This window comes from Camelina sativa, chromosome 5 (genome assembly GCF_030686135.1).
Source record: "Camelina sativa cultivar CO46 ecotype springtype chromosome 5, ASM3068613v1".
Lineage (NCBI taxonomy): Eukaryota > Viridiplantae > Streptophyta > Magnoliopsida > Brassicales > Brassicaceae > Camelina > Camelina sativa.
Window position 1 is genome coordinate 8,998,745 of NC_141884.1, and position 19,481 is coordinate 9,018,225.

General features: G+C 31.4%; 2 protein-coding genes, 1 long non-coding RNA gene and 2 pseudogenes across 5 annotated transcripts; 1 reads left to right on the forward strand and 4 right to left on the reverse strand.

The window, feature by feature from the left end:
* Window positions 1-1,570: 1,570 nt before the first annotated feature.
* Window positions 1,571-3,628, reverse strand: LOC104789052 (uncharacterized). Its single transcript, XM_019245798.2, has 8 exons — window positions 3,324-3,628; window positions 3,031-3,141; window positions 2,814-2,961; window positions 2,648-2,737; window positions 2,501-2,555; window positions 2,278-2,400; window positions 2,127-2,183; window positions 1,571-2,024 (listed from the first exon to the last, which is right to left on the reverse strand). Exons 3-8 carry the CDS (start codon window positions 2,940-2,942, stop codon window positions 1,900-1,902), a joined length of 579 nt encoding a protein of 192 aa, XP_019101343.2. The 5' UTR covers window positions 2,943-2,961; window positions 3,031-3,141; window positions 3,324-3,628; the 3' UTR covers window positions 1,571-1,899.
* A 454-nt stretch (window positions 3,629-4,082) lies between these two features.
* Window positions 4,083-6,036, reverse strand: LOC104786306 (putative xyloglucan galactosyltransferase GT12 pseudogene; annotated as a pseudogene). The gene has a single exon (XR_015556521.1). The product of XR_015556521.1 is annotated as a putative xyloglucan galactosyltransferase GT12 pseudogene (transcript).
* Window positions 6,037-8,135: 2,099 nt separating this feature from the next.
* On the reverse strand, window positions 8,136-9,854 carry LOC104789053 (putative xyloglucan galactosyltransferase GT13 pseudogene; annotated as a pseudogene). The gene has a single exon (XR_015558536.1). The product of XR_015558536.1 is annotated as a putative xyloglucan galactosyltransferase GT13 pseudogene (transcript).
* Window positions 9,855-10,850: 996 nt separating this feature from the next.
* LOC147943430 (26S proteasome non-ATPase regulatory subunit 1 homolog A-like) lies at window positions 10,851-14,744 on the reverse strand. The gene is made up of 6 exons (XM_087512236.1): window positions 14,724-14,744; window positions 13,980-14,048; window positions 11,595-11,941; window positions 11,332-11,520; window positions 11,125-11,216; window positions 10,851-10,957 (listed from the first exon to the last, which is right to left on the reverse strand). Exons 1-6 carry the CDS (start codon window positions 14,742-14,744, stop codon window positions 10,851-10,853), a joined length of 825 nt encoding a protein of 274 aa, XP_087368362.1.
* Window positions 14,745-18,097: 3,353 nt separating this feature from the next.
* Window positions 18,098-19,198, forward strand: LOC147943431 (uncharacterized). The gene is made up of 2 exons (XR_015556523.1): window positions 18,098-18,452; window positions 18,792-19,198. It is a non-coding gene; the product is annotated as an uncharacterized LOC147943431 (long non-coding RNA).
* The last annotated feature ends 283 nt before the right edge of the window (window positions 19,199-19,481 follow it).

Sequence of the window (19,481 nt, forward strand, 5' to 3'; positions counted from 1 at the left end):
ATTTGCTTTAGGGGGTTATTGGTTTGAGAGTTAAATAGAATTTTAATGACCTTAAAAGTTATGTAAAATATGTTGTTATTCAATCAAGACTTTCTAAAACTCTTTAACAATTTAGTGTTATTAGTTGTAGATTTGTAAAAAGTTATCTAAAATCTTGATAAATTTAGTGTTATTGGATTAAGAGTTTTATAAAGTCATTAAAAGTTTTATGTTATTCCAAGTAAAACAAAAGAATCTTGGATTGTTAATGAATTCAAATATTATGTTATTGGTTTAGGATTTTATATCATTCTTCATAACAAAAGTCATGAAAACTCTTTCATCAAATAGAGAGATTTTACAAGATTAGGAAAAACAAATCAGCATGATTTTAAAAAACTTTCTAAACAGTCTCTTATAATCCTTCATTTTATACTTTCAAATTTTCTATGATTTTTAAAATCAGCAAGATTTTAAAAAACATAAAGTTATTAAAATTCTCTTTAAATCTTAAACCAACCAATACCCCCCCCTAATGTTTTTGATTATAATTTATAAACTTAATGAAACATTTATTGTATAAAATTATTTTAATTGAATAATATTTTACATTCAAATAATAAGAATAATAATAATAATCTACATATATTAAATATATTTAAAAAAATTTAGTTCCACAATTTCTCAGTTACAAATCACAATAAATATGTAATTTATATGTAAAAGTTATTATTGAATTCACAAATCTAAATATAATAGACAAATTTGAACTCTAAAATATGAAATGAATTACTAAATAGATAAATGTTTGTGAAATGACTTTAGTGCAGTGGCCAAAGGTAAGTCCTTAATGCAAAATGCACCATCACACTCGGGATCGAGTCCCGCTCCCTACGAATGTAGGAATTAGGCTAATGGGCCGGCCTGTTGTGCTCCAATGGTTAACAAAAAAAAAAAAGATAAATGTTTACTAAGTTACTAATTGTACCAACAATTTTAAAATATAAATGTAATCTTTACTATGAAAATGATGCTTTAAAATTTTTCAAGAGTTAATTAATAAAAGTAGAAGTTAATGTAATCTTTTCTTTTTTCACACAAGTTAATGTACTCAGTCATAATAAAAATTAGAAAAAAAACATGTTGGAAAAACACAGATTAACATTGGGCACACTTTAGCCAAATGAGCTAGGAGACTATAGATGGTAATGGCCAAATAGAAAATATTTTAACTTAGTATGGGGCACGTACCCCACACTATATCAACGTAGATCTGCCCCTGTGAATCATGTCAATATTATTATATTAACAAAAGAAAAAAAATGATGTCACCAAGTAACACAAAAGACACAATTCAATAACCGGGAAATTAGGGCAAGTTTATTGGGGATTCATATAAGAGGAGTTCTTAAATTTTTTATGAATTAATTGTGTACTGTTTGGAATATAAGAACCCATGATCTCTTAGATAAAATTTTCTTTTTTATTGGTAAGTTCTTATTTTGGGTCTCTTATTTTTGAAAATACTTTTTTCTAAAATTTTAAAATTTTAAAGAGAATAGAAGTGGTATAAATGTGTAAACATTTAAGATTTTAAAATATTCAATTTTTATTTATTTTGAAACATACAAAACACACTGAATCCAACAGTGAAGATAGTAGGGAAATGGGAAGATAAAAAAACCTTAGATCAAATGAAATGTTGCTTTTCTTCTCAACGAACTTAATAATTGGTACACGAGCCTTACCAATCACCTGAACAATTAGAGAGCTAATTATACGACATGATCACACTGAGATACTGCCAACAAGTCCGTGATTGGAGACATTGAAACATTACATAATCAAAGGTTCACAAGAATCTTCAGAGTCAATATAACAGAATCCAGTGAATCTTTGCATGATGTTGAATCGTATGAATCAGAAAGGTATGGATTGCCGGTCAGGCCAAGACTCGATCTTCTGGAAGTAATCGACAGGCACTACACCATCAATGCCTTCAGTCAAAATCACTTTGTTGTCTGAGACGTAGAACGCAATCCCATCTGGATATATATTCACAAGTATTACTGATCGTTAGATCTTTGATGGACACAACACTTATTTTTAAGAAAGGGAATTGAAGGTCTCATGCTACAAAGTAATACCTTCAAGAGCTTTCTTCATGTCGAGGAAGATCAAAACATTAACATTCCTTCTCATGCCTTCGCCAAAACCATGTAAATTCGTAATCAGATAAATGTGCATATGCAATAATAATGCAGCACAACAAACAACAATAGGATACAAAAATCTTACCACTAATCACTTCACCATCTGTTGGTAAGCCACAAGAGAAGTGAACATGCAATCTATTCATACGCTTTAACCCTGATGCTAAGATGGATTCCAAATTCTTCTTATAAGTTCCATGTACACACACTGCCATTAAAGAAATTTCTAATGAACACAGAGCAACAATGCAAGTCATACATTACATAAGTCTACATAAGTCACAAGTATGTGTCCTACTAGTTAGTACCTGGAGCTTCTTCTGGTGACAGTATTGGTTTAAGTAACTTTTCTGACTCCACCGTCTGCACACAAAGACCCAAAAAATAAATGGAAAGGTCTCAACTCTCAAAAAATAAATGGTTAAATGCTAAGGCATGTTTTAAAGTTCAATTACCGTGATGGAGTGGCCTTGATTTGCGCGGATCAAGAGCTCACCATTCTCTTCTAAGAGGCTAAAACGTTGTTTGTTATCTCTTCTCACAGCCTGCAAATGTAACGAAACCATTACAAAACTCAATTCAAACGACTAAAACGTTAAATGAAAGATAATGAAAACTGACCTCTCTGATTTCATCAATCGTATGTGACTTCAGTTGAACATTAGCAGTGGTTTTCAAATTAAGCTTAAGTAAATCTTCAACTTTAACAAAACCATCACCTCTCATGTTCAATCTCAGCTCAGTAGCCATATGTCGCAAGATTCGTGTCCTAATCACCCATCCGAAACAGAGTCAAAATCAACCTATATATATCGAATCAGTAATGATCGCAACTTACAAAAGTCTTCCAAGCACATCAATATTATCTTTTCCTCCACCGCCACCGCCACCGCCGCGAGGTCTGCGTCGATCGTTCTCTCTCTCATATCCTGATGATCCTCTACCACCGCTACATCAATCAAAGTACGAAAACTAAACATCAGATGAATCAATGATCAATTTGGAACACATGCACAACAAAAACCCTAATTTTCCAACAAACTTCAAATAACCCTCAATTCCGATCCAAATTAAAAAAAACCCTAATCATAAAACAATTTCCGATTCAAACAATTCTACTAAGAAACTTACCTTTCTGATTCCCTTCGAATCCATACACTTCCTCTGATTCCATGTCATTTGATTCAAAACCTTCAAGCTTCTGATTCGAAATTCATCGTTTGTCTCGTCGATGAAATCGCAACGGAGAGAGAGAGACGAAAAAGAAATTAATGAGGAAATGTTTTTTTTTTCTCTTTTGTTTTATTATTTCAACCAATAAAATTGGGACACGTATGGCCTCTTAAACAAAGATTCGGTCTCTTATATAAGGGGAGATCTTAAAATATTTTCGATATCTGATTTATTTTTTTTCTTCTTTTTAGTTAGAACTCCCCTTAAATTCTCTTAAATCCCCCCAATAAACAAGGTTTAGATGTCAAAATCAAAAGGTTGAACCTTCATTCATGAATTGATGTAGATTATAGTGAATTAGAGTTCCAAGGATAATATTTCTTGTTGACTTGTTTCCTAATGTGGAGAATACTTGAATTGATAGCTAATGTCTTTTGACACAATGTGTGTGATATGCTTATTCATTTCACTTTTCATGTATATATGACCTTATGTATGGTTTTAGTTACATAATCTTCTATTTATATATATGATTAAGCTATCAAAATTCTTTAGAACGAAAAGTCAAATTGTTTGTCGTAAGTTCAAAACATTCTAATTTATACAACAAAATCCAACTATTATATAGTCTCTAAATTATATATTTTTTTCGAGAGACTATTCATATCGTTTTTTTGGTTGCTCCATAGGAACGAGAAAGATATATAGAAGGTTGTAAACTTGTAATGTATGCATCCTTTTCAAAAAAAAAAAAAAGCTTGATGAAATGTACTTACAATCACAAAATGCATCCGAAATGTTATTCAACATGCTATAAGTCTTGACGGTGCATTCATAAACTATATTGTCTTAAGCAGTTTTTAATATCTTAACCAATTTTTTTTCATATAACCTCGAGTCTGCTCAAATCCTTTACCTGTGAATACTCATTCTGAAGATCTTTCCCTTCTTCCATCATCCTCTTAACCATTGCTACCCTATCAAGAATCCTAACCACTGCAATGTCAAAAGCATCTTCGATCTTATCCGGTCCAACCCATCCCGGTTTAGTGTATATTATCTTCGGTATAATCTTCGCAACCTCGTTCCTCATTCTCTTAATGTGCTCCTTATCAATCATACCCAAGACAGACTTGAGACTAACCGTTCCATTTTTCATTTCTTTCTCCGGTATGTATACCGAGTACTTGGTATATTCCTTAGGGAAATACCAAATATATTGGTTATAACCCGAACCAGGGGTAAAGAAAACCGGTATACAACCAGCCAAAATCGAATCAAATATCGATCTCCGAGTATACGAATCTCCCGAAGGTTGTAAACAGAAAACCGAATTTTTAAACACCTTCATTATCTTAACCGGATTATCGCAGTCATTAACTTGACAGTTAAGAAAATTGCATTTACCTTGAGATGCAAGGCACTGCTTTATAATCTCTCCCCTTATAGATCCATCCAAATTAGGCCTTGGACCTCCAACAAAAGAAAACAAATATTTCCTCCTCAGACTCTTCACTTTCCTCTGCCATCTCCAAATCTCGGTTAAGCTCTTTGGATGGAAATAAGTCGGATAAGGAATCGCAAACTCGTTAGCCCAAGCAGTTGTTTCTATACCTAACATTGTCATGTTTGCGAATTCTGGTAACAGCATTAGATTGTTTCCCCAATCTGAATCTTCATCGCGACCCCTCCTGAAATCCCAAGCTATCCGTCCGGTTACAAAGAAGTGATCTCGACCGTACATCTTTCCCCATTCGGGTTTCTCTCCCAGCCATCGAGCCAGCTTTATCCCTAATTCGTCTCTCACGCTTATGTTGTACCCCCAGAGATGACGGCTCACGTCGAACCCTGCGTAGAAGGGGACGTAGACCGCTGAGGCTAGAGACGAGTCGTTGGTCAAACACTCGTAGTGTTTCATCCTCTCTCGGAAGATAACCGCGAGCAAGAATTGGTTCGTTGAGTACCAAGAACCGGTTTTCACGGTTAAGACTTGTGCTGTGGTGTTATCGGACTCCGAAACCTGTGGACCGAGCCCGGAATTGACCATGAACGGACACATATCGAACCACTTGATGAGTGGACGACAGTCTTTGATTATGTCGTCGTTGAATTTGCTTGGAAGATTGTGCATGTAGATGTACCTTCCGGCGCAAGTATCTGTTTTTTCTTCTTCTTCCTTAGGCTGTTTCGCTCTGATTCCATCACGCTCATCCGCGTTTCTTGTGAGAGTTTGATTATCTGAAGCACCGATGGAGATGAAGAAGTTGTTTACTTGATGAGTGATTCGGAGGTTTGTTTCGATCAAATCTATTTTCTTGATTTGAAACAGAACGAAAAGACAGAACACAAACGCAACTAAGATGACAACCCAAAGCCTTGGAGCTTGTTTCTTCATCTTTCTTTTTACTTGTGAAAATACATTTGGTATTACTTTATGAGATCTAACATTAATAATATGTGATCTTTAAAAAGAAGAAACTTTTCAATTTTTTTATATAATATTTCCAAACAAAGTAATAGATATTTGCCATTTATGGTGAATTGAATTCAAAGGATTATACTCAAATACATTATTACTCTTTCTAAAAACAAAGTTTCCATCTTGGACACGCAAAGATTCACAATATGCCAAGGAGAGATCTCAACTCTTTTTACCCAACTGTACTCCACAAAAAATATTTAGAAAATAATATGACTACTAGGAAACTTTTATATATATTCCATGTTATACTTCTTACGGTCAATACATATATAAAACATTTCATTTTTGTCTATAATATTGACCGTAAGAAGATTCTTTTCCTTTTGTTGGAAGATTACATAAATAGCAAAAAGAAATTGTAATTTAACAATAACCTTTTTTGGGTACAAAGTAATTTTGAGCACAAATGTTAATTTATTGTTTTGGTAAGAAATATAAACGAAAAAAAAGAAATTAGGTAAGTTAAGCTTTTCTATCTTTTAATAAGAAAATTGTGTTTGTGAAAAAGATTTTCAATGACCGTTAATTTTCTACCATAATAGCACAATTAGCTAAATTTTTGGATTTCAGTGGATTGTGAAAAAGATGCAATTTTTTTAGCTAAAGTGTATACCTACTATATTATCTTGGAAGTACATGACTTTTTTTTGTAGACTATTTAATAGATATATAGATGATTTTTTGGTTATTAACTTATGAATTATTTTGTAAATTATTTTGAATTATTATATAATATATTGAGTTAATAAAATTTGTGATTTTTTTCTTGCATATGATATAATTCAAATTTTTTTAAATGGACATATATTTAACTGATGAATAAAAAAGTGTATAAAATATCCCACATCACCTAAGAAAACTAGGCAAATATTTAAAGTTATACTATAAAAAAAAGACCAAAATGATTCCTAACACGCATGAGCAAAAACCTTGATTTATCAGACATTAAAATTAAAAAAAATTATGCGGTTTATTCCGGTTCTTTATTTTAAAGAATTTCAACTTTTAGTAACTTTAAAAATTTCAAATGTCTAAACTTTTTAAAATTTTTAAAAATTATAAATATTTCAATTATTAAAACATTTAAATTTTATAAAATGTTTATGATATTAATAATATTTAAACTTTATAAGAAATTCAAATATTATAAGTATTTCCATTTCTGAATAAAAAAACTTTAATAAAACATTTTAAATTTTAATAATATACTTAAAATTTTACGAAGTTTTTCCTGCGGTATACCAAGAGTTAAAATATCACATGACGGGTTATATGGCAAGACGTTTTTGAGTAGATATTAATATAAATTTTAAGTATCATTAATTCGGTGCTACACGGGTAAAATATCAGTTCATTATTTTGTTAACAATATGAATATTAGATTAATAGACATATCTAATAAGTTGATTAAATTAATACTGTAATAGAAAATTTAATATGCGTGTATTGTGGATTAAGTCGTAAAATTTACAATTAAGATACAATACATAATTTTAAACACTAAACAAATCAAATAAAATTAATAAACAAAAATTAATTTTTTTTATCAAATAACTTAACCCGCGGTGTACCATGGATCAAAATCTGGATCTACTAGAATAGATCTTACAAAATATATGTTCTTTCTACAAGTCATATTCAACATATGATTTCATGACATATTGTCTTATCCAAAAAAAACTTTTAAAACAAATAAAATAATCACACATATATGTTGTTTTAAATAAAAATTATAAAAATAAACAAAATAAATTTTAACCCGTGCTCTAACACGGGTCCAATTCTAGTTTAATTAATATGGTTCGATTCGCCTCTGTACCCAAAGATTAACCTTGCCTATTGGTAATCTGATAAAGTAGTACCAAATGTATTGTCACAAGTCAAGTGAGACCAAAAGATTAACAATGCTAAATCTATTGATTGCGAGTATATTTGGTAATCTGTAGTGTACCCTTCGAGCATGATCGGCTCTAAAATAAAATAAAAACTATGGTCCTTGTTCAATTTTTCAAATATGCACCCTAATTACATATAAATATAATAATAATTTGTTTTTTTTTTTCAACCATTGGGCCACAACTGGCCGGCCCATTAGCCAAATTCCTACATTCGTAGGAGTCGGGACTCGATCTCGAATGTGATGGTGTCTTCTACAAATGGACTTACCTCCTGCCACTGCACTAAAGTTACTTCACGATAATTTGAGCTTTTAAATTAATACATTACATTTTATGTTGATTAATTTAACAAAGTTTCAATGCAAATGTACTCTTGATACATGTCGACACTACCCTTAAAATGATAGCTCTTGTAAATATTCATCTAGGTATGCTCGGGTAAACATAACAGGAATTGACATTTTGTCCCGCATCAGCGTGGATCGGGATCTGATATCATATTAGACTACTCAAAACCAATTAACAATAAGCTCATATATCTTGTATACTAGTCATTATACTATAAATTTGCAATCTGTAACATTTATAATTTATATTATTCTCCTAAGAAATTTATGTAGTTGTCAGATCCATTGCATCTTGAACTCTCTTAAGAACCCGAGCCACTGCAATTTCAAACGCATCTCCTTGAATCTTTTCCAGTCCAACAGCCCCCGGTTTTGTATAGATTATCTTTGGTATAATCTTCTCAACCTCACTCCTCATCTTCAAAATCATCTCTTCACTAATACCAGCCAACATATTCTCGATACTAACCTTCCCAATTTTCACATCTTTCTCCGAAATGTAAACCGAATACTTAGTATGGTCCTTTGGAAAATACCACCTGTACTGGTTATAAACCGAATCCGGGCTAAAGAGAACCGGTATACAACCGGCTAAAATCGAATCAAATGTCGATCTCCGAGTAGGCGTATCTCCTGGTGGTTGTAAACAGAACACCGAATCTTGAAACACTTCCATTACCTTAACCGGATCACTACAGTCTTTACTCGATGTATCACAATCAAGGAATTTGCATCTTCCTTGTGACGCAAGGCACTGTATTATAATCTCTCCTCTTATAGATTCCCTTATTTCAGGCCGATTAGCTCCGGCAAAGGAGAAAAGGTGTCGTCTCCGTGTCATCTTCACTTGCCTTTGCCATCTCTTAACCTCGGTTCGGCTCTTTGGATGGAAATAAGTTGGATAAGGAACCGCAAACTCGTTGTTGCTCCAAGAATTTGTCTCAATGGATAACATCGTTATGTTCTCGAATTCAGGCAATCGCATCAGTTTGTTTCCCCAATCTAAATCTTGATCAGTAACCCTTCTAAAATCACGACCAACACGTCCCGTGACAAAGAAGTGATCTCTTCCGTACATTTTTTTCCACTCTGGTCTCTCCCTAAGCCATTGAGCCAGATCTTCAGAAAGTTCGTCTCTGAGCTTCACGTTGTATCCCCAAAAGCGTCTCACATCGAATCCAGCATAGAACGGGACGAAAACCGCAGAAGAGAGGGAAGAATCGTTGGTCAAACACTCGTAGTGTCTCATTTTCTCTCGGAAGATAACCTCGAGCATGAATTGGTTGGTAGAGTACCAAGAACCAGTTTCGGTGGTTAAAACACGAGTGGTATGGTTATGATCTCCCTCCAAGATCCGTGGACCAAAGCCAGAGTTAACAAGGTACTTACACTTATTGCGTAACTCGATGTATGCTTCACAGTTCTTGATCAGATCGTCGTTGAATCTGCTTGGAAGACTGTGGATATACACATACCTTCCGGCGCAAGTATCTGTTCCTCCTTGTTTATCATTCACAGTGATATTTGCATAATCTTTGTCGGAAAGAAAGAGATAGGTTGCTATTTGATTGATGTGAAGCAGAAGGAGCATAGAGAACAAAGGTGTAGGTAAGATTTCTATCAAAGGCTTTGGAGCTCGTTTCTTCACAATCTTTTTCATTTTTGGATTGAATTTTTCCATTGTCTCACTTTGATTATGGAGAAAAGAAAGGTGTACTACTTTGTGAAGAAGATAATATAAAAAAAGTCAAATTGATTATTACAGAAAAATCAAAGATTATTCTTCTACTTGGTGGATATAAGAATTTTTAATTTGCTTTCTCAAGAATTTTTAGTTTGTTTTAAATAGAAAAGTAATATGAACCTCAACATCTCTTATTTCTGTAATTTTTTTGTAAACTCTTCTTTTTTCCATTTGGGCAACCAATCTTGAAGTTTTTTTTAATTAATGTTTGGTTGAAAAAAAAGAAAATGCTATGATCTTTATAATGGATAAAGGAAGAATACAAATAAGTTGATGTACTTTCCTTTTTTTTTTTTACTTAAATTTATGCATTACACCAATCAGCATGCATCTGTCATATAAAAATAAAACAACACATTCCACTTGTCATAATATTTTAAAGAATTTAAAATTATAGAGATGATTAGTGCTATATTACGTAGTCACGTTTGATACAGAACTCATATGTTTTTAAAGACCATAGGACACCTTAGACAAAGAAAATTTAAGAAAGACCGTAGTTTTAATTTGACAATTGGCAGTTTATCTTAGTATATACTCCTTCGGTTACACAAAAAATATCATTTTAGATAAATCAAAAAAAAATTTGTTTGCAATGTGTTTTTAATGCTAAATTTTCTAATTTACCCTTAAAACTAAAATTCATTTTATTGAATTTAGATAATTAACCACTTATCAAATAAGATCCAATATGTATAATTTAATATTTTCTAAATTTGTGAGAAATATATCAAAATAACATTATTTGTGAAAAAGATTAAGTATGAAAATAAAATATGATCACGCGTAGTTGAACTTAACCAGATGAAATTAAAATGACACTAAAATTTAGATTGTAATAAAAAAAAGGTACCTAACACAAGATCGTAATTGAACTTGAAACCAATTGCAAATGACAAGAAGCAGTATCTCAAAGTTCAAAAGATCTGTTTTTTTCTCTGCTTTTTGTCTTTTAACAGAAACCAATAAAACCAACAACAAATTCTCCAACTAATTTAAAAAAAGAGAATACAATTATGAAGCGTAATCAAAGGCTTGTGGAGGTTGTGGCTCGTCATCTACGGCCATAGCCGAGGCTGTGGTTCCTTGTGCAGCTGCTGCTGTACCAGTTGCAGGAGAAGCTGTTCAAGTTGGTGCATCGGTCAGAGAGAGAACCTCTGGCTCGTGTTGACGCAAGTCTTTGAGAAGAACGAAACCTGATGGAGCTAGCTTCACTGGTACGTATCTGCTGTCTTCAAGTAACTTTATGTATTTCTCTTAGAGAGCAGTCTTATAGTAACGTTCCTACCACCAGCATCGAGGATACCAGAGGCCAAAATCGCTCCCATCTTGCTCATTGTATCTTCGTGCTTGTCGAGTATGATCTTCTCAAATTGGCGCCTACAAACATAAAAAAAATCTCAGTCTCCCAAGATATTCTCTGCCTTGGTTGCCCTGCTTAGACAATCAATTCTAATAAGAATAAAATGAAAAGAAAGTTAAATACTATCCACACAGACAGTCAAACTCAAACATACAGAAATAGTAGAGTGAAAGTATATAATTTACCAAATTCTCTCTAAGGAAAGTGTCCACTGTAGTTCCAGCATGCATAATGGCATTAGCATATATTGTAGCACTGTGGCATAAACTGTTTCGCATCTCTACAGACTGTTTAATTTTCTTCAGTATCAGCAGGTCCGATCTACAGAAAGACAAAACTATTAATGGACTTCCTGGAATAACAATTTTAGAAGTAAAACTTCAACAGTAGCTTACTTGTTGTGGCTGTAAAGAAACTGAAGTGTCAGCTGAATAGATGTCTCTCCAGATAAAATTCCTTTGATCTTTGTTAACCTCTCAGCATATGTAGCATCAACTGGATCTATCTCGTGCACAATTGTCTGAGCTGGAGTTTCATCCGCCATCTGAACATCCCCCGAGGGATTCTCATTCGGAGCAGTAGTAGTTTCAGCAGTCTGAGTTGCTTCTACAGGACGTGTTTTGGGAGCTGGAAGGCGATCTCTAACACTCAAGAGAAAGGCCTGGTGCTCGTTCTCTACAAGATCAAACGCAATTTGCAATGCCAATAAAGCATCATCCTTGCTCGGATCTCTAACACTCAACTACATATATATATATTTTTTTTTTTACGCGTTTGTTTCATTTTAAGTAAAAATTGAGACAACTCTCTTATTACATTTTTTTTTTGTTTTTCTCGCAACTGTTTTTATTTATGATATAAGGCCAAATTAAATGTGGCAAGCCAATATTACAAACAGATCAAAAATCTTTAAAAACTCAGACGAAACAAATCTTCAAAGCCGGTTCCTGAACAAAATCTCCAAAGCCCATCTTGTTATTTCTGAAACCAAAAATGTCACCACAGAAGCAACTGCACAATAAATTAGAAAACAAAATATTCCATAAATTAGAAAACAATATATATATATATATATAAGAAAGGCAGAAAAAAAAAATTAAATGAAAAATTTTACCATCTAAAATCAGTAAAAACAATGAACCCAATGTTCCACCAAATCCCCTATAATTGCAAATCCCAATTGTGGTGATCTCTACACACATTTGAAAGATTAATAATATGTATCATATATTAAAACTGAGAAAAAAAATAATTGCCAAAAAACACAAATCAATACAATAAACACTGAATATGTTTTTCTCCAGTGTTGACACCTCAGCTTTTTAGTTGAAAGAAGAGTTGACACATCAGTTAAAACAGTTAGCCAATCAAATTATAAGGATTAATACAGCTCAATATTTTTTTCCAATAATAATCTTTCCCCATTCCACATCATTCCTACTGATTTGTGTAATGGGCCTAGCACAATTACAATAGTGTCAAAGAAAAATAGTAAAAGAACCCAAATTAACCTGTGTATGGCAACTGAAGAAGGTGACGATTAAGGGACACAAGGTTCTTTAAACATCTTGGTTACGTATTATTTGTAATCTAACATCATTTTGGTAGTTTATTTTATTTTAAATAACAATCCGCACTATGTGCAGAATAAATAGTTAATAAATAATTTTACTATAATTTATATATACAGAATCTATAATATTTATTGGTAAAATTATTATTTGGGATCTAAATTTTATTTGTGTAGTATTTATACTTTTAGTTTTATTTGAATATATAAAATTCTTGTATAAAAATTAAGATTTAACTTATGGAAGTTATTATAATATGAATTTTATATTATCTCACCATATGAATCAAAAGTTCTTATAATTTTATGGAAATGTAAGTAAGTGATACAATTAAGTTATAAAGAAAATAAAAGAATTAAAAATTTGGTGTCATTAAAAAAATATATACAATGGTATGTAAATAGAAATACTATTAAAAACTGAGGACAAATAAATAAATCATTTCTCGAGCTTTGTGAGCATAACATGTCAGTATTTTTTTTGTTTTTGTGAGAAAACTTATACATATAAGGGATATGAACCAAACTAGAGTAATCTCTCAAGCGTGATTGGAGGATAAACTCTCTTTCTGAAGCATACATAAACTAGAGTAAATTAGTTACGTATTATCAAACAAAAATTCTCATATGTCTATCTTATTGGTTATGCATTTACTATGTGATTCTTTTTCACACTGATGATTGTAGTGTTTGAATTTTGGCGTGTGATAACAAAGGTTCCTTGCCTCCCAAGATTTACATATAAGAACACCAATGACAAATTAAACAATGTTTAAGATCGAAAACTAAATGTTTTAATTTAAAAAAACTAAATCATCTATAACTTTTAAAATAACTTTGACAATTAACATAATCCTTATAAATGTTGTATACAGTTTAACATAAGTATAATATTTAAATAATAACACAAAACCAAACTAAAGTGAAAATATGTCTATTTACTTTGACATATGTGGACTTGTTATAAAAAATAATAGGTAATTTACAAAAGGAAACAAACAAATAATAATGTAACAACAACACAAACTATATAAACTTAGATGATTAAATTTGTAAACTACAAAAAATATACCACAAAATAACACTACACTAATATATCTCCAATAATAATAGGAGAAAAAAACATAGCATATAGTAGAGAAATGTATAGAATAACATCCCGCAGCATCACGAGGGTCATCTGACCTAGTTATATTAATTTTTTTCTTACCTTGAAAGACATGGAAATCATCATTATCGCCATTATAATATCAGAAATCAAGTAAAATCCCACTATGATCTGCATTATACAAAAACAAAAAATTACTGATTTTTAAAAAAATAAAACCCTAATTCCATCAAACTATGATAAAAGAGTCAAGAAAATAAATAAATAAAAAAGAAGTATCTTCTTATACTTAATTACTAGATATTCACCTGCGGTACACCGCAGGCTATATTTTTTTATAGAAAAGTAATATAAAATTTATTTATTATATTAACTGTATATGTAAATAATATCTTTTGTATTTTTTAAATCTACTATAGTTTTACTATATATGTAAATAATATACTTTTATTTTATGCAAGTGTTGGGAATCAAGCTAATCGAAAATCTAGGTTGTTATTATTGTCTATGGTTAATCAATTGTGTTTGTTTAGTATAGTTTTTTAAAGAATGGATTAATTAAATATAAAATATTTAATGCTAATGAGTGTTGGTTCGATACTTTTAGAAATTTGAATAGGAGAAAATTTTATTCATTTAGATTCTGAATTTGATATTATTTAAATTAAAAAAAATAATTGTAAAATTTAATATCATTGGTATGTTTGTAAATAGGTTTAAATTTCAGGATTTATTTCATAAATATCTAAAAAAATGTATATATAGATTTCCTAGACCCAAGTTGCATAAAGAGAATTTGAATCTTTCTCGCAAAAAGCTAATTAAACGATTAAAATTTTTGAATACCATTAGTGTCCACAGTGCCATCGATACGTGATTACGATGATTTGGCGCAGCCTTTTCTTTTTTTTTTTTTTTTTTTGGCGCAGCCTTTTCCCTTGTTCTTTCCATTGTAATCAAAAAGAGAATGATGACAATTTTATGCTTTTTGAGAACAAGAGGGAAAGACTCAAAATATTTGTATTTTTATAATTTGTGAATAGTGACGTTGTTGAAACAAATTATATAAGCGGACTGTAGTTTGATTTGCGACACTACGCTTTTCAATTTTCATATGGAGTCTATTCTTTTAACGTCTATATTTTTAACATATATATGTATATATATATATATATATTCACTTATCGTATTTTAACGGCTAACGGTAATAATTAATATGCCGCTAGTTAATTATAAGACTGATCATATACAAAAAAATATAGACGTTAAAGTTGTTTAATAGCATCATCGATCGTACTGTGTGATCAACGCACTTCTTCTTCTGCATGCCCCCATGCATAGATAGATTCCTTGTAATTAAAGCTCCCTTCTTCTTCTCCCCCATGCATAGATTTCTTGTTCTTCTTTTATTTTTTGTTTTTCCATTAATTATAATAGTCATCTATAGTCTTCTCTTTGAACAAAATCATAAAAAAGAAAAAAAAAAACTAAGACCTTAATTAGATCACTACAAGAAAACATGCATTTTGGGACTACATTTTGTGACTACTTATTCAGTCACAAAATAAGCGACGCTTTTGAGACTAATTTGTGACGAATCAACGACTACCAAAAATTTGGAGAGAAAAACGTCGCTTATTAACGACGAAACATAAATGTCACAAAATGGTCTTAAATTAGCGACTACATTAAGACTAATTTGCGTCAAAAATAAATTCGTCTCATAATGGTCACAATTTTGCGACTACTCTGTGACGAACTATATAGTCGGTAAGGAGAGTCGCACAAACGTCGCATATTGAGGACTTATTTGCGTCCACATTTTGTACCCCTATATAGTAACAAAGACGTCACAAATTGCAACGATATTGTGACTGATATTTGAAGACTTTGCTACTAACACCTGATTTAGCTACACTTTTAAGACTGTTTAGCCACTCTCTATATTTTTTATTTTGAAATTTCACATTTGAGATTTATTTACATGTTTAGGTTGAAGTTTATGTTTTGTTTTGCTTATCTTATCAAGAATAACTTTCTCAAAGTATCAAATTTCCATGACTATAAACTAAACATCCATAAGTTCAAAAATTATCTTAAGTGTTACATGTTCTTTTATATGAGAATATGTTGCAATGAAGAAAAATTCAAAACTAAGTGAAGTAAACATTGTTTTACTAAATCTTACTATTACATGTACTTTATACTACTAATATGAGTTCTCTATAGTGATTTATATCAACAGTTTTGTTCATAATGTGTAGAATTGAAGATTTTTATTTTGTGACGTATATATGGTAGTCTTAAAATGGTCACATATTACGACTGATTTGCCACTATATTACGATTATCTCAATTTGTCACTCTTTTGCTACCAATTAGAAACCTGTTTTGCAACGATATTGTGACTGATAATTGAAGTCTTTGCGACTAACACCTGATTTAGCTACACTTTTAAGACTGTTTAGCCACTCACTATATGTTTTACTTTGAAATTTCACATGTGAGATTCATTTACATGTTTAGGTTGAAGTTTATGCTTTGTTTTGCTCACCTTATCAATAATAACTTTCTCAAAGTATTAAATTTCCATGACTATAAACTAAACATCCATAAGTTCAAAAATTATCTTAAGTGTTACATGTTCTTTTATATGAGAATGTGTTGCAATGAAGAAAAATTCAAAACTAAGTGAAGTAAACATTGTTTTACTAAATCTTACTATTACATGTACTTTATACTACTAATATGAGTTCTCTATAGTGATCTATATCAACAGTTTTGTTCATAATGTGTAGAATTGAAGATTTTTATTTTGTGACGTATATATGGTAGTTTAAAATGGTCACATATTACGACTGATTTGCCACTATATTACGACTATCTCAATTTGTCACTCTTTTGCTACCAATTTGAAACCTGTTTTGCAACGATATTGTGACTGATAATTGAAGACTTTGCGACTAACACCTGATTTAGCTACACTTTTAAGACTGTTTAGCCACTCACTATATTTTTTACTTTGAAATTTCACATGTGAGATTCATTTACATGTTTAGGTTGAAGTTTATGCTTTGTTTTGCTCACCTTATCAATAATAACTTTCTCAAAGTATTAAATTTCCATGACTATAAACTAAACATCCATAAGTTCAAAATTTATCTTAAGTGTTACATGTTCTTTATATGAGAATGTGTTGCAATGAAGAAAAATTCAAAACTAAGTGAAGTAAACATTGTTTTACTAAATCTTACTATTACATGTACTTTATACTACTAATATGAGTTCTCTATAGTGATTTATATCAACAGTTTTGTTTATAATGTGTAGAATTGAAGATTTTTATTTTGTGACGTATATATGGTAGTCTTAAAATGGTCACATATTACGACTGATTTGCCACTATATTACGACTATCTCAATTTGTCACTCTTTTGCTACCAATTTGAAACCTGTTTTGCAACGATATTGTGACTGATAATTGAAGACTTTGCGACTAACACCTGATTTAGCTACACTTTTAAGACTGTTTAGCCACTCACTATATTTTTTACTTTGAAATTTCACATGTGAGATTCATTTACATGTTTAGGTTGAAGTTTATGCTTTGTTTTGCTCACCTTATCAATAATAACTTTCTCAAAGTATTAAATTTCCATGACTATAAACTAAACATCCATAAGTTCAGAATTTCTCTTAAGTGTTACATGTTCTTTTATATGAGAAATGTGTTGCAATGAAGAAAAATTCAAAACTAAGTGAAGTAAACATTGTTTTACTAAATCTTACTATTACATTTCTCTATACTACAAAATAGAAAAAAAGAATGAAAGCAATAGAGTTTTTATGTTTGGGTATAGGGTATAAGGGTTGTGATTTAGGGTATAGGGTTTGAAACTACTAACTCTTAACCATAAATACTAAATTTTGAATTGTAAATTATATAACACCAATATCATAAAATATATCAAAAATAAAAAAAGATTCATCAAGTATTAGAAAATTAATCTAGTAATTTAAAAATATATATTTCAAGTATTACAAATTTTAAAATGTAAATAGAAAAGCTGGTTTCTGATTGGTTAATCCATAGAGTTAAGGATCACCCCTCATTAAATACACACCGTTGATTGTCTTAAAATCAATGGACTACCTTCCTTCCTTCTTTCTGACTTCCATTCGCTGTCTTACGCTCCTCTTTTCTCTTTTTTTTTTTTTTTGTGTGTGAGAGAAGCTCTTCCTCTTCTCTTCTTCCTCAATAGCTTCTCTCTATGTCCACGATTTTTCATTAGCTTGTCTTCTTCTCCGCATCGATTTTATCAGCCAATTTCCCCATCAGTATAGACGCAACCAAAGACCAAACCCAAGGCAAAATCGGATGATTCGTAGCAATCGGAGGAAGCGAAATCACAATACCACCACCGAAACTTACATGTTCATCGGAATCAAACACACTCAGTATCATTCTGTGATTGATTGTGGTTTCCGTTTGTTTTTCCCAGGGACAGATGCTGGTTCACTTTCTGGGTTTATAGCCAAAAGTCTTTCTAATTTGGATTCTCCCCTTCTCTTCAGGTCAGATTTGTTTCGTTCTAGCTTTTGTTTTTGTGATATTCAGTTAGGTTAATGACTTGAATCTTCTGCTAGTTTTTTTCTGTCTCGTTTAGGTTATTGATTAAGATCTAAGATGAGATTTAGTATGGCTTTTCTCAGATTGATTTTGAATCTGATTTATGTGTGTGTTAGAAGCCAGTGATTAGAGTAACTGAAACGGAGACATCACATGTATATAACTCAGTTTTCTTCATCACTTGTGAAGTTCTTGGTTCCTCTTCCTCAGATCCTTCTAATAGATTGTGTTTTGTATTTGTTTCTTTTTTTATTTACGTTGTTGTTTGATGGTGAACTTTGCAGAGAAAAACCTCAGCTGGTGATTCTGGGACCATATGTCTGTCTGCTTATGTTATTTCGGTTTTTTGATTTCAAGTTGTTCAACAAAATACTGCTTCTTGCTTGTGTTTGACAACTGTCAAGAAGGAAGACAAGCTTGAGTTCACTGAGGTGTGGCCATTGTTATTGGTCTCTACATATGCGTTATATGACTCTATGAAGAAATAGAGAGTTCACACAAAGCCAAAAAGCTCTAAGGTGTTCTGCTGATGGAATGGCGTTGGCTGTTAAATAGTATGAGTTGGAGATCTACTAGAGTTGTATTTCCTCTTATTTAGGGTGATCTTTTGTGTTTAAACTCTTTTAGGATGATATTATGGTATGATTAGGATGATGTTATGATTAGTATTTTTAATCATTATTTTCTTTTTAATTAATAGCGTTTTAAATTGGAAATTAACCAATATCAAACATGTGACCAGTTTGTGACCAAATCAAATAACAAACATGTGACCAGTTTGTGACCAAACAAAATAACAAACAAAAATTTCAAATTCAGACTCTTGGAATTAGTCCCAAAATCGTCCCGCTATAGGACTATAAATATGGTCACAAAACAGTCTGTAAGTAAACTTGGTTGCATTTCAGTCGGAAATGTGTAACTCCAGCTATGGTCACTTAACAGTCGCTTATATACGACATACTTTCTAGTCG